Genomic DNA, 12,375 nt, shown 5'->3' on the forward strand with positions numbered 1-12,375 from the left:
TTTTGCATCCCACGTCAAAAAGGAATAAGAGTGGGTAGTTTATGAGTACAACAATGTATTGCAAACAAATTAAACAAACCATATGCACGGGTTATAATTGCAATTCGGATAAAACATCTCGCAATATTGCTCTAAACAGCTCATTATTGACAGAAAGTACAACGATCAACGTCTGGATAAAGCTATAATTCGTCCTACTAAAAACCACAGACGCCTTATCATTCGGAGTCACAAACATTTTGCAACGATCTCGTAAAAGGCCTGTCGGCATATTGACTCCTAAATTTCAAATATCACACAAAAACGCATCACCCCCCCCCCCCCCCGAGCCCGGCACACAAAGAGTGCATATACGAGCCACAGCCTGTCGAATTCCGCAGTCTCCGCGGGCGGCGGTCACTGCCACTCCACCTGTAACTGCCACCCGTTACCCTCTGCCAGTCTGCGCACCTCGGCCGCGTCCCTCCTGGACAGCTGCGGACACATCACCATCTTGAGTGTCTCCAGTCGCGGGCACTGCAGCACGAGTCGCTGCAGCGGCTCCACAGTCACCTGTCCGCAGTGTTCCAGTGAGAGCGACTCCAGCTGCGCCAGCCCGCCGGCGTCCAGTGCCTCCTCCAGCAGTGCGTCTGTGATGGTATCACAGTTCTGTAGGGTGATGGTGGTTAGCACGGGAGAGGCCAGCGCGCGCCGGAGTAGGTCGATAGGAGGCGCCCCGTCACTTTCCTCTGCCAGCCAAAGGTGCTCTAAGTGAGACAGAGGTCCACCCGGCGCCGCCTCCGACCTGAACCGACACATGATTAGGATCAGCGACTGCAGCGAGCGGCAGTGGCGCAGAGCAGCGGCCAGCGGGACACCCGTGATCCCATTCAGAGCGAGATTGGTCAGCCCAGCACCACGCGCGGCCAGCAGCTCCGCCAGTCCCGGGCACGGCTCACACGGTGACATCAACACCAGTTCTGTGAGCTTGCTCAGCTGTTCCGCCGCTTCCAGAGACGACTCGGGATCCATGTCGAGCCGGAGCAGGGTGCAGTCGGGACAGGCGGCGGCGGCCACCTCCAGGCCGGCGGCCGAGGAGCCCTCCAGACTGGTGAGGGCCAGCGGGGCCCGCTCCGGCTGCTGTAGCATCAGCTGGGTCACTCCCCACAGAGAGTCCGGGTGGTCAAAACTGCACGGCAAGGACGGGTTAAGTCAGTTACCAGACGCAACAGCACAGGCGGCGAAACATCTGTAGTACACTTGTCAACCGACCATCGGAAGAAAGAAGATAATGAGAACGGAGAATACCACCTAAGTCGAATAAGGGACGATCGAGACATAATTAATAATTATCCGCTTAGCGTTTGCTTTTTCAAATTTTAAAATAAGTAACGTAAAATAAGTTCATTCCAAACCCATCATTCTTCAAATCCCTCGATTCACGCCGCTTGCAAAGAAAACTATTTTTATGTACGTGAAATTATCGTAAAATCTTTTACGTTAGCTAATTCGCGAATCGCGATCAGTTTAAGGTACAAGTCTCGCGGGTTTTAGCGGTAGCTTTTGCACCCTTCAGGCTATATCTTCGTCGTCTTAAGCTTTAAAGTCAGTAGGCGGAACTATGGTCAAGCGTACCCATTTTCGGGAACGTATTTTCGTTCCCATGTTTAGGAACGATAAACCCAAATATGGGAACGCCGTGTAGGCATTATTTAAAACAAGAAAAAGAACCGCTAAATGACGTCCAAAAAATATAAAACGATCGTGAACCGCCTGATATTTGTCTCAATATTGTTGGGAAAGAGTTTGATATTGTAAGGCCCATCGTAGTTTCAAATCGTTCCCCTATTTCTAAAGCAGTCCATCATCCGGGCCGCGAGCCCAAATTTGGGAACGCTCTCGTACACTGGCGCTGCAAGCGTTCCTTATTATGGGAACGGCGTACCCAAAATTGGGAACGATATCACCGACGCCTTTCAGGGGCTCTTTTCATTAACAAGCATCACGTCCAACGCCGCAAATTATTGTTAACGCAACAATCATCAGATGACCTTTCCGGCAAGACCGCCGCATGTTTCGCCGGGTCTTCCGCGCTCTTATTCCCGTCGATCTCGCAGCGGGCACGCCCCCCTCTGCAGGATTACGTAATTCACAACGCTCAGCGATGTTCAACAAGGTCTTCCATACCTATATCCACCGTCCGCGCCGAGGGTGGAGACATGTCAAGCACCTGTCTGTTTATCACCGATAGTTGACGAGCACAAGGAAGTATCCAAAAATGGGAACGCTGAATATGTTACACCCTCAAAACACCTAGTCCCAATGAAAATCTAGTTTTTTCCTTTCTTAATGAGTGTAAGTGGCAAAAGGCCTGGTAGGATGGGCACGAGGAATGATCGAAATCAGCATAAAAATTATAAATAAGCCACACAGAGCGACCTATATAAGAGAAATTCCCCCAAAACGATCATGCTTAGAAACACGGAAGACAAAAACCACGCTCATGACGCTCCTTATAAAACAACGCTAAACAGCTAGCATCCAAATAAAATATGTCTTTCCGGGCTGATAAAATACAGCTGAATAATTTTCGACCACTTAAACTGAGTTTACAACAGTAGTTCGGTAAAATCACTGACGTTCCACGCGGTCGTGCTCCCCGACACCAAAAGTCAACAATATTACCTCGGGACTGTCTGCGTGTTCGCTTGCATATGTCAGCATCTGGTGTCGCTAGTATGAAACTTCATAACCAGGCGAAAATTATTATACTTGACCTAAAAATGTAAAAAACGCTTCATTTTCCTTAAAATTGCATGTTAAATGTAGTATAACCCATGTTTTCACCATTCCGTCATTTCAAAAAATCATTAAAAATATCATTCGACGGTCAATTTCCTTGTTCAACGGTCAGATTAAAGATAATTTTATAGAGACTTAGTAGATACTTGAATTAGCGTGCACTTTTTTTAGACGTGATGCACTAATGAGTTTTAGTGGGCGAACGGCCGAAAAATTACCTTCCGTTCTCATAAATGGGAACGCCCGTTCCCATATTTGGGAACTCCGTTCCCAAAAATGGGAACGTTCCTATATTTGGGTACTCATGACCACAGTTCCACCTACTGAAGTGTTGAAGACGAGATCGACTTGTTGGGTAACAAGCCGGCCATGATCGTGTAAAATGGCTTCATCGTAGATCGATTAGTTTCTGAGATATAGCCGGAAATGTAAAAGTGCAAAACCTACCGCTTAATCTCGCGAGAGCCGTACCTCAACTGAAGAACCGCTAAACCCATTTCGCACCACTGAGTAAGATCGATCACTCACTGTACGAGGTTGGGCATGTTCTTGATGACGCCGAAGGCAGACTCGGGCGAGAGGTTGCAGCCCTCCACGCTGAGTTTGGTGATGGACTGTCCGGCGGTGGTGGTGCCGTGGGAGGGTACCGACGCCGCCAGACTGTTCAGACCCAGGTCCGTCACCCCTGAGCGTTGTACATCCAGCTCCCTGTGGGGACGGGGAGGTACGCCGGCCGGCGTCAGCGGACCGGCAGTCGCAGCAGTCAAAGGGGGGGGGGGGGAAGAGAGCTGGCACTGTAAGATGATGGGCGACAGCAAGAGACAGATAGCGAGGGGCATAACTCCAGAAAGGTGGTTATGTAAGGCACCTCAATCGACAGTCAAGAGCATTTGCCAGGCGTGTTATCATCTGTCTCATCAAGCCGAGAACATTGTCTGAAGCAACCAGCAGCTGATCACCACTCAGTTGCAACGCTCAATGACCGGAGCCGTGCACGTACACGGTGTAATAGTACACTCACCACCACCAGTCACCGCCAGCGGAGTTACGTGCAGAAAATTTACCGAAACTGAGCGTAATATTCTTACCGGAGCTGCATACACCGTGCAGTATCCTTATCGGAGCTGCGTGCGGCATCCGTACTGGAACTGCGTGCATTTTATTCCTCAGAGCTGCGTTCAGTACCTGGCTTCAGTACTGTTCGGCCAGTAGCCTTTGGTACTCACTGGAGCTGCGTGCAGTAGGCGCCGATGACGGACATGACCCGGTCGGACGTGTTGGTGCTGCTCAGGTTGATACTCTCCAGCCCCCGCAGGGTGGAGAAGAGCGCCAGCTGTCCCTGCAGCGGCAGCTTGGCGTTGCCGGACAGGTCCAGGTGCCGGAGATTCTGGGAAACAATGGTGGGAACTGGTGAGTAATCTGGTATAAAAAGGAAAAGGTGTAGACTGTAGATCCTGACCTTGGAAGTTGGAGACCTCGGATATAATCAGGGCTGCGGAGTGCGGAGTCGATGGATTTTCAGTGACTACGACTCCAACTCTGGCTTCCAAAAACCAACTCTGACTCCGACTCTGACTCTGGTCAGAACTTTCAACTCCGACCGACTCCAACTCTGATTCTGACTCTGCAGCACTGCCAGATCTGCAGAGTCAATGGATTTTTCGGTAACTGACTCCGACTCAGGTCAGAACTATCAATTCCTACTCTGACTCCACAGCCCTAAATGTAATGATACTTATAACTTTAATATTGTTTATGAGTGGTGTCAAAGGCCTTGCCATATGGAACAGCATAAGTCCAATAAAATGAATCTTCCTAGGTTGGCTTATAGTAGCTCATCCTTCATATTTTGACAAGAGAAAACAGATGTTCACAAAAGCTTTGCCATGAAATTTTGCACTAAAAGTTGTTGCATAACAGGCAAGCTCAGGAAACAAGTAAGAAGGGGATGTAAAAATCCCACCTTCCTGTGCTGAGATCAAACTGTTATCCTGGTACCAGTAAGATTGAGTCACCTACTCACCACACATCTATTGGTAATGGTGTTGAGGACTGTGCCCATGTTCTTGCTCAGCCTGGAGAGATCCAGGTCCTGCAGACTGTAGTCAAGCAGAAGCTGAAGGTGGCCAATCCTTACACCATTGTTCTTCAGGTATTTGATCAGTTGACTCAGCAGTACACCAGCTGGAAGACAACATCAGTGCTCAGTCAAATTAACCTTTATCTATCAAACTATGAAGACATCAGATTACAATGTGGACCATTTACTACATGCAGCAGTAGTATATACTTACTATCCTGTTAACACATTAGAGGCTAATTATCAGTAGGTATTTGCCAATTGTTATTACCCATCCCAAGACATAGGAAACATGTCCTATCATTAAGTTTAAATGGTGGCAGGTGTTTTCTATATGCACTGCACAACAAAATGGTAAATTGGTACACCCTGATACTCACGGAGGTTGGAAAAAGGTCCGAGTAGATATAAGCACTCTGACTTTCCATGAAAATGCTCATCATAGTGTTTACACCATAAATTGTCCATATTTTGAGAGATGTTTTTGCAGCATAGCTCTTCTAGCGTCTTTGGATCAGCAGTGTGAGGCATGCTCCAAAAAATAAAGATGAGCAGCAATGAATAAAGCTTGACTGCTTAACTTCTTAACTGCTTGACTTGCTTCACATTGAAGCTTAACTTCAACTTGAATCCTGCAGCAAGGCAAATTAAAACAAATCAAATGAAATAGAGTGGGCCAAAAGGATTCTGGAAAGCCCAGTTCGAGTTGCAGTTGCCAGTGATTGGTGAATAGTGATAATAGTGAAATAGATAGCTATCGTGATCGGTGGTGAGCCCAATTACCCTTGCTTCTATAGGTCAATGATGATGGTGAACCCCTGGATTCAAGAAAGTTAAAATCCGTGAAGAATCATTGACCTTTTCCTCGAAAATGTAAAAACAATGCCAAAAGTTATATTGAATGCACTTCACACCATTAATTTCATCGAATAAAGTTAAAATTGAAATCCCTCAATGTGCTGCGCAGTGAGCAATTCCCTTCTGCAACACCTTCCTGCACCCACGGTATATCAAGATAGAGAACTTGAACTCCCTGCACCAATAACACTTGCCACAATGGATAACAATAAAGACATAACACCAATACAACGTTGAGCAACAACTTGTATGTAAAAAATGATAGAACAGGAGTGGTTGCCTCTAGTAAAGTATAACAAGAGCTATAGTAAAAATAATTGTTGAAATTTTTAAGTGTATTTCTCATAGTATTTCTGAAAAATCACATTAAAGTATTGGACGTAAACGTTTGTAATTAACCTACCATATTTTACCCATAAAGAATGATTATATTTTAAATGCCAATTACAGCAAAAATAGATAATTATTAATAAAAAAGAAAAATACGGCACGAAAGCCATGTTGGAGTTAGGACCTACCCTTTTTGCTTCGCTATCACGACGCAGATGTTTCGAAAGCAGCGCGTACCCTATTTACATTTCATCCGGGCTCAGCTGATTTATCACGTCTATCAATTCAGCAGCAACGAATATCAGCCTCACAGCAGCATATTTCGGGGTCTTTCGATTTGGCTGAAAATCGGTATACAGGGCCTCCTCGATGCGCTGATTCCGAAAATGTACCTCTTTGGGGTGGTATTTTGCACCGTTAACGAGTTAACGGCCAGTTAACATTGTAACGGGAAACAGCGGGGTCTTTCGATTTGGCTGAAAATCGGTATACAGGGCCTCCTCGATGCGCTGATTCCGAAAATGTACCTCTTTGGGGTGGTATTTTGCACCGTTAACGAGTTAACGGCCATTTAACATTTTAACGGGAAACGGCGGGGTCTTTCGATTTGGCTGAAAATCGGTATACAGGGCCTCCTCGATGCGCTGATTCCGAAAATGTACCTCTTTGGGGTGGTATTTTGCACCGTTAACGAGTTAACGGCCATTTAACATTTTAACGGGAAACGGCGGGGTCTTTCGATTTGGCTGAAAATCGGTATACAGGGCCTCCTCGATGCGCTCCTTCCGAAAATGTACCTCTTTAGGGTGGTATTTTGCACCGTTAACGAGTTAACGACCAAATAACATTTTAACAGGAAACGGCGGGGTCTTTCGATTTCGCTGAAAATCGGTATACAGGGCCTCCTCGATGCGCTGATTTCGAAAATGTGCCTCTTTGGGGTGGTATTTTGCACCGTTAACGAGTTAACGAACCGTTAACATTTCAGCAGCATATATCGATTTCAGCAGCAAATTTTTGGGGTCTTTCGATTTGACCTGACCCTTGTGAGTTTATCATCACACCCAATGGCATCTAGTAGCTCGCCGCCATTCGTTAGAGCTGCAGCTGCATGCGTTAGATTTTCCGCTCTTTTCGCAGCTCTACCAGGAAGTTCATAGCCTCCTGCTGGGCTGGAGCTATACAGCTATTTTCTGCCCACGCAGTTTTTACTTTGATTTAAACATCTGGTCCCTTAAGGATCCGCGTCCATCTCTAGCGAACTTGACTACTAAGCGGTTCCTTAAAATGTGTTAGGTACACAGATGTGGCCTGGGCAACCTCCAGTACCAAAGCTCGATTTATCAGGGCCCCCCTGGGTGGCTGAAGAGCCAAGTCGCTGTTCGGGATGTGCAGATCGTTCCCAGCAAAGATCAGCAAAAATTGTCTCCCCGGCTCAGCGGAGGCCCCACCAGAACACGGGCCTGCTGCCGCCCCTGCGCGATTCACCGAGGGTCGCAGACACAGCCCTGCGAGCGTGGGAGTCCCAGTTCTGCCCCGCAACCAGCCGCCAGCGCCGGCGAGGTTAGGGGATACTGAGGTTGGTTGTAACAGATTTGAGAACAAATTGAGAACAAATTTGAGATTGATGCCTCTTTTTTGGCCAAGTTATAGCGAAAACACTGTTCAAAATGATGACGTCAAATTTTCAAACTCAATTATTAGCAATTTTCGACCTAGTAGCGCAAAACGAAGATCACCGTTAGACTCGTCGTGACGAGCTGCATCGAGTCGTTATCCATTTTATGCAACAATATCAACTTTAAAAGGTGACCAAATTTGACCTGACCTTGACCTGACCTTCACCAGAACATGACCTTAACTGTCCCCAAAGGTTGCCTGACCCACATATTCGCATTTAAGTTTAAGTTTAATATAGGGAGCAATGGTAGACAGGGTCCATTTGGTGCTAACTTCGAGCATTAACCCGCGCCCCACTGGGGTCTGCGTATAACACGCCCTACTGGGGGGTCTCCATAGCCCCCCCTTCTAACTCCGAAACTACTGGGCCGATCGTCAAAATTCAAACGGCCTCTGATAGCCCCGGAAAAACTGTCGAGCTAAACCTAATTTTATTGACCTCGAGGTCACCGATGACGTCAGAGGTCAGGTCAAAGTAAAAATTATTAGCATTTTGCAAAATACCACCCCAAAGAGGTACATTTTCGGAATCAACGCATCGAGGTGGCCCTGTATAACGATTTTTAGCCAAATCGAAAGACCCCGCGGTTTCCCGTTAAAATGTTAATTGGTCGTTAACTCGTTAACGGTGCAAAATACCACCCCAAAGAGGTACATTTTCGGAATCAGCGCATCGATGAGGCTCTGTATACCGATTTTTAGCCAAATCGAAAGACCCCGCCGTTTCCCGTTAAAATGTTAATTGGTCGTTAACTCGTTAACGGTGCAAAATACCACCCCAAAGAGGTACATTTTCGGAATCAACGCATCGAGGAGGCCCTGTATACCGATTTTCAGCCAAATCGAAAGACCCCGCCGTTTCCCGTTAAAAATAATAAATGGCCGTTAACTCGTTAACGGTGCAAAATACCACCCCAAAGAGGTACATTTTCGGAATCAGCGCATCAAGGAGGCCCTGTACACCGATTTTCAGCCAAATCGAAAGACCCCGAAAATTTGCTGCTAAAATCGATATATGCTGCTGAAATGTTAACGGATCGTTAACACGTTAACGATGCAAATCACCACCCCAAAGAGGCACATTGTCGAAATCAGCGCATCGAGAAGGCCCTGTATACTGATTTTCAGCCAAATCGAAAGACCCCGCCGTTTCCCGTTAAAATGTTAATTGGTCGTTAACTCGTTAACGGTGCAAAATACCACCCCAAAGAGGTACATTTTCGGAATCAGCGCATCGAGGAGGCCCTGTACACCGATTTTAAGCCAAATCCGAAGACCCCGAAAATTTGCTGCTGTAATCGATATATGCTGCTGAAATGTTAACGGATCGTTAACTCGTTAACGATGCAAAATACCACCCCAAAAGTGGCACATTCTCGAAATGAGCGCATTGAGAAGGCCCTGTATACTGGTTTTCAGCCAACTCGAAAGACCCCGCCGTTTCCCGTTTAAATGTTAATTGGTCGTTAACTCGTTAACGGTGCAAAATACCACCCCAAAGAGGTCCATTTTCGGAATCAGCGCATCGAGAAGGCCCTGGACACCGATTTTCAGCCAAATCGAAAGACCCCGCTGTTTCCCGTTAAAATGTTAACTGGCCGTTAACTCGTTAACGGTGCAAAATACCACACCAAAGATGTACATTTTCGGAATCAACGCATCGAGGAGGCTCTGTATACCGATTTTCAGCCAAATCGAAAGACCCCGCTGTTTCCCGTTAAAATGTTAATTGGTCGTTAACTCGTTAACGGTGCAAAATACCACCCCAAAGAGGTACATTTTCGGAATCAACGCATCAAGGAGGCCCTGTATACCGATTTTTAGCCAAATCGAAAGACCCCGCCGTTTCCCGTTAAAATGTTAATTGGTCGTTAACTCGTTAACGGTGCAAAATACCACCCCAAAGAGGTACATTTTCGGAATCAGCGCATCGGGGAGACCCTGTACACCGATTTTAAGCCAAATCGAAAGACCCCGAAAATTTGCTGCTGAAATCGATATATGCTGCTGAAATGTTAACGAATCGTTAACTCGTTAACGATGCAAAATACCACCTCAAAGAGTTACATTTTCGAAATCAGCACATCGAGAAGGCCCTGTATACTGATTTTCAGCCAAATCGAAAGACCCCGCTGTTTCCCGTTAAAATGTTAACTGGCCGTTAACTCGTTAACGGTGCAAAATACCACCCCAAAGAGGTACATTTTCGGAATCAGCGCATCAAGGAGGCCCTGTATACCGATTTGTAGCCAAATCGAAAGACCCCGCCGTTTCCCGTTTAAATGTTAATTGGTCGTTAACTCATTAACGGTGCAAAATACCACCCCAAAGAGGCACATTGTCGAAATCAGCGCATCGAGAAGGCCCTGTATACTGATTTTCAGCCAAATCGAAAGACCCCGCCGTTTCCCGTTTAAATGTTAATTGGTCGTTAACTCGTTAACGGTGCAAAATACCACCCCAAAGAGGTCCATTTTCGGAATCAGCGCATCGAGAAGGCCCTGGACACCGATTTTCAGCCAAATCGAAAGACCCCGCTGTTTCCCGTTAAAATGTTAAATGGCCGTTAACTCGTTAACGGTGCAAAATACCACCCAAAGAGGTACATTTTCAGAATCAACGCATCGAGGAGGCCCTGTATACCGATTTTCAGCCAAATCGATAGACCCCGCCGTTTCCCGTTAAAATGTTAATTGGTCGTTAACTCGTTAACGGTGCAAAATACCACCCCAAAGAGGTACATTTTCGGAATCAGCGCATCAAGGAGGCCCTGTATACCGATTTTTAGCCAAATCGAAAGACCCCGCCGTTTCCCGTTAAAATGTTAATTGGTCGTTAACTCGTTAACGGTGCAAAATACCACCCCAAAGAGGTACATTTTCGGAATCAGCGCATCGAGGAGACCCTGTACACCGATTTTAAGCCAAATCGAAAGACCCCGAAAATTTGCTGCTGAAATCGATACATGCTGCTGAAATGTTAACGGATCGTTAACTCGTTAACGATGCAAAATACCTCCTCAAAGAGATACATTTTCGAAATCAGCACATCGAGAAGGCCCTGTATACTGATTTTCAGCCAAATCGAAAGACCCCGCTGTTTCCCGTTAAAATGTTAACTGGCCGTTAACTCGTTAACGGTGCAAAATACCACCCCAAAGAGGTACATTTTCGGAATCAGCGCATCAAGGAGGCCCTGTATACCGATTTGTAGCCAAATCGAAAGACCCCGCCGTTTCCCGTTAAAATGTTAATTGGTCGTTGACTCATTAACGGTGCAAAATACCACCCCAAAGAGGTACCTTTTCGGAATCAGCGCATCGAGGAGATCCTGTACACCGATTTCAAGCCAAATCGAAAGACCCCGAAAATTTGCTGCTGAAATCGATATATGCTGCTGAAATGTTAACGGATCGTTAACCCGTTAACGATGCAAAATACCACCCCAAAGAGGCACATTGTCGAAATCAGCGCATCGAGAAGGCCCTGTATACTGATTTTCAGCCAAATCGAAAGACCCCGCCGTTTCCCGTTTAAATGTTAATTGGTCGTTAACTCGTTAACGGTGGAAAATACCACCCCAAAGTGTTCCATTTTCGGAATCAGCGCATCGAGAAGGCCCTGGACACCGATTTTCAGCCAAATCGAAAGACCCCGCTGTTTCCCGTTAAAATGTTAACTGGCCGTTAGCTCGTTAACGGTGCAAAATACCACCCCAAAGAGGTACATTTTCGGAATCAACGCATCGAGGAGGCCCTGTATACCGATTTTCAGCCAAATCGAAAGACCCCGCTGTTTCCCGTTAAAATGTTAATTGGTCGTTAACTCGTTAACGATGCAAAATACCACCCCAAAGAGGTAAATTTTCGGAATCAGCGCATCAAGGAGGCCCTGTATACCGATTTTTAGCCAAATCGAAAGACCCCGCCGTTTCCCGTTAAAATGTTAATTGGTCGTTAACTCGTTAACGGTGCAAAATACCACCCCAAAGAGGTACATTTTCGGAATCAGCGCATCGAGGAGACCCTGTACACCGATTTTAAGCCAAATCGAAAGACCCCGAAAATTTGCTGCTGAAATCGATATATGCTGCTGAAATGTTAACGGATCGTTAACTCGTTAACGATGCAAAATACCACCTCAAAGAGATACATTTTCGAAATCAGAACATCGAGAAGGCCCTGTATACTGATTTTCAGCCAAATCGAAAGACCCCGCTGTTTCCCGTTAAAATGTTAACTGGCCGTTAACTCGTTAACGGTGCAAAATACCACCCCAAAGAGGTACATTTTCGGAATCAGCGCATCAAGGAGGCCCTGTATACCGATTTTTAGCCAAATCGAAAGACCCCGCCGTTTCCCGTTAAAATGTTAATTGGTCGTTAACTCATTAACGGTGCAAAATACCACCCCAAAGAGGTACCTTTTCGGAATCAGCGCATCGAGGAGATCCTGTACACCGATTTTAAGCCAAATCGAAAGACCCCGAAAATTTGCTGCTGAAATCGATATATGCTGCTGAAATGTTAACGGATCGTTAACCCGTTAACGATGCAAAATACCACCCCAAAGAGGCACATTGTCGAAATCAGCGCATCGAGAAGGCCCTGTATACTGATTTTCAGCCAAATCGAAAGACCCCGCCGTT

The 12,375-nt window shown here is 46.3% G+C and overlaps 1 protein-coding gene across 6 annotated transcripts; it reads right to left on the reverse strand.

The window, feature by feature from the left end:
- Positions 1-38: 38 nt before the first annotated feature.
- LOC122367613 (F-box/LRR-repeat protein 4-like) lies at positions 39-6,383 on the reverse strand. 6 transcript variants are annotated; one of them, XM_043340884.1, is made up of 6 exons: positions 6,238-6,383; positions 5,242-5,493; positions 4,805-4,965; positions 4,008-4,168; positions 3,310-3,489; positions 39-1,168 (listed from the first exon to the last, which is right to left on the reverse strand). In XM_043340884.1, exons 2-6 carry the CDS (start codon positions 5,390-5,392, stop codon positions 397-399), a joined length of 1,425 nt encoding a protein of 474 aa, XP_043196819.1. In that variant the 5' UTR covers positions 5,393-5,493; positions 6,238-6,383; the 3' UTR covers positions 39-396. The 6 variants fall into 6 exon arrangements, with proteins under 6 accessions (XP_043196819.1, XP_043196817.1, XP_043196815.1 ...); XM_043340882.1 differs by lacking the exon at positions 6,238-6,383 and adding an exon at positions 6,123-6,228; XM_043340880.1 differs by lacking the exon at positions 6,238-6,383 and adding an exon at positions 5,866-6,028.
- Positions 6,384-12,375: the final 5,992 nt, after the last annotated feature.

This window comes from Amphibalanus amphitrite, unplaced genomic scaffold, assembly GCF_019059575.1.
Source record: "Amphibalanus amphitrite isolate SeventyFive unplaced genomic scaffold, NRLGWU_Aamphi_draft 000881F_arrow, whole genome shotgun sequence".
Classification (NCBI taxonomy): Eukaryota; Metazoa; Arthropoda; class Thecostraca; order Balanomorpha; family Balanidae; genus Amphibalanus; species Amphibalanus amphitrite.

Excerpts from the sequence above, each read along its gene's own strand:
- LOC122367613 (XM_043340884.1), bottom strand. The coding sequence starts at position 5,392 with ATGCCTCACACTGCTGATCCAAAGACGCTAGAAGAGCTATGCTGCAAA. Across the intron at positions 4,966-5,241 it reads CGGACCTTTTTCCAACCTCC|CTGGTGTACTGCTGAGTCAA; the intron begins GTGAGTATCAGG and ends GTTGTCTTCCAG. Across the intron at positions 4,169-4,804 it reads CCATTACCAATAGATGTGTG|AATCTCCGGCACCTGGACCT; the intron begins GTGAGTAGGTGA and ends ATTGTTTCCCAG.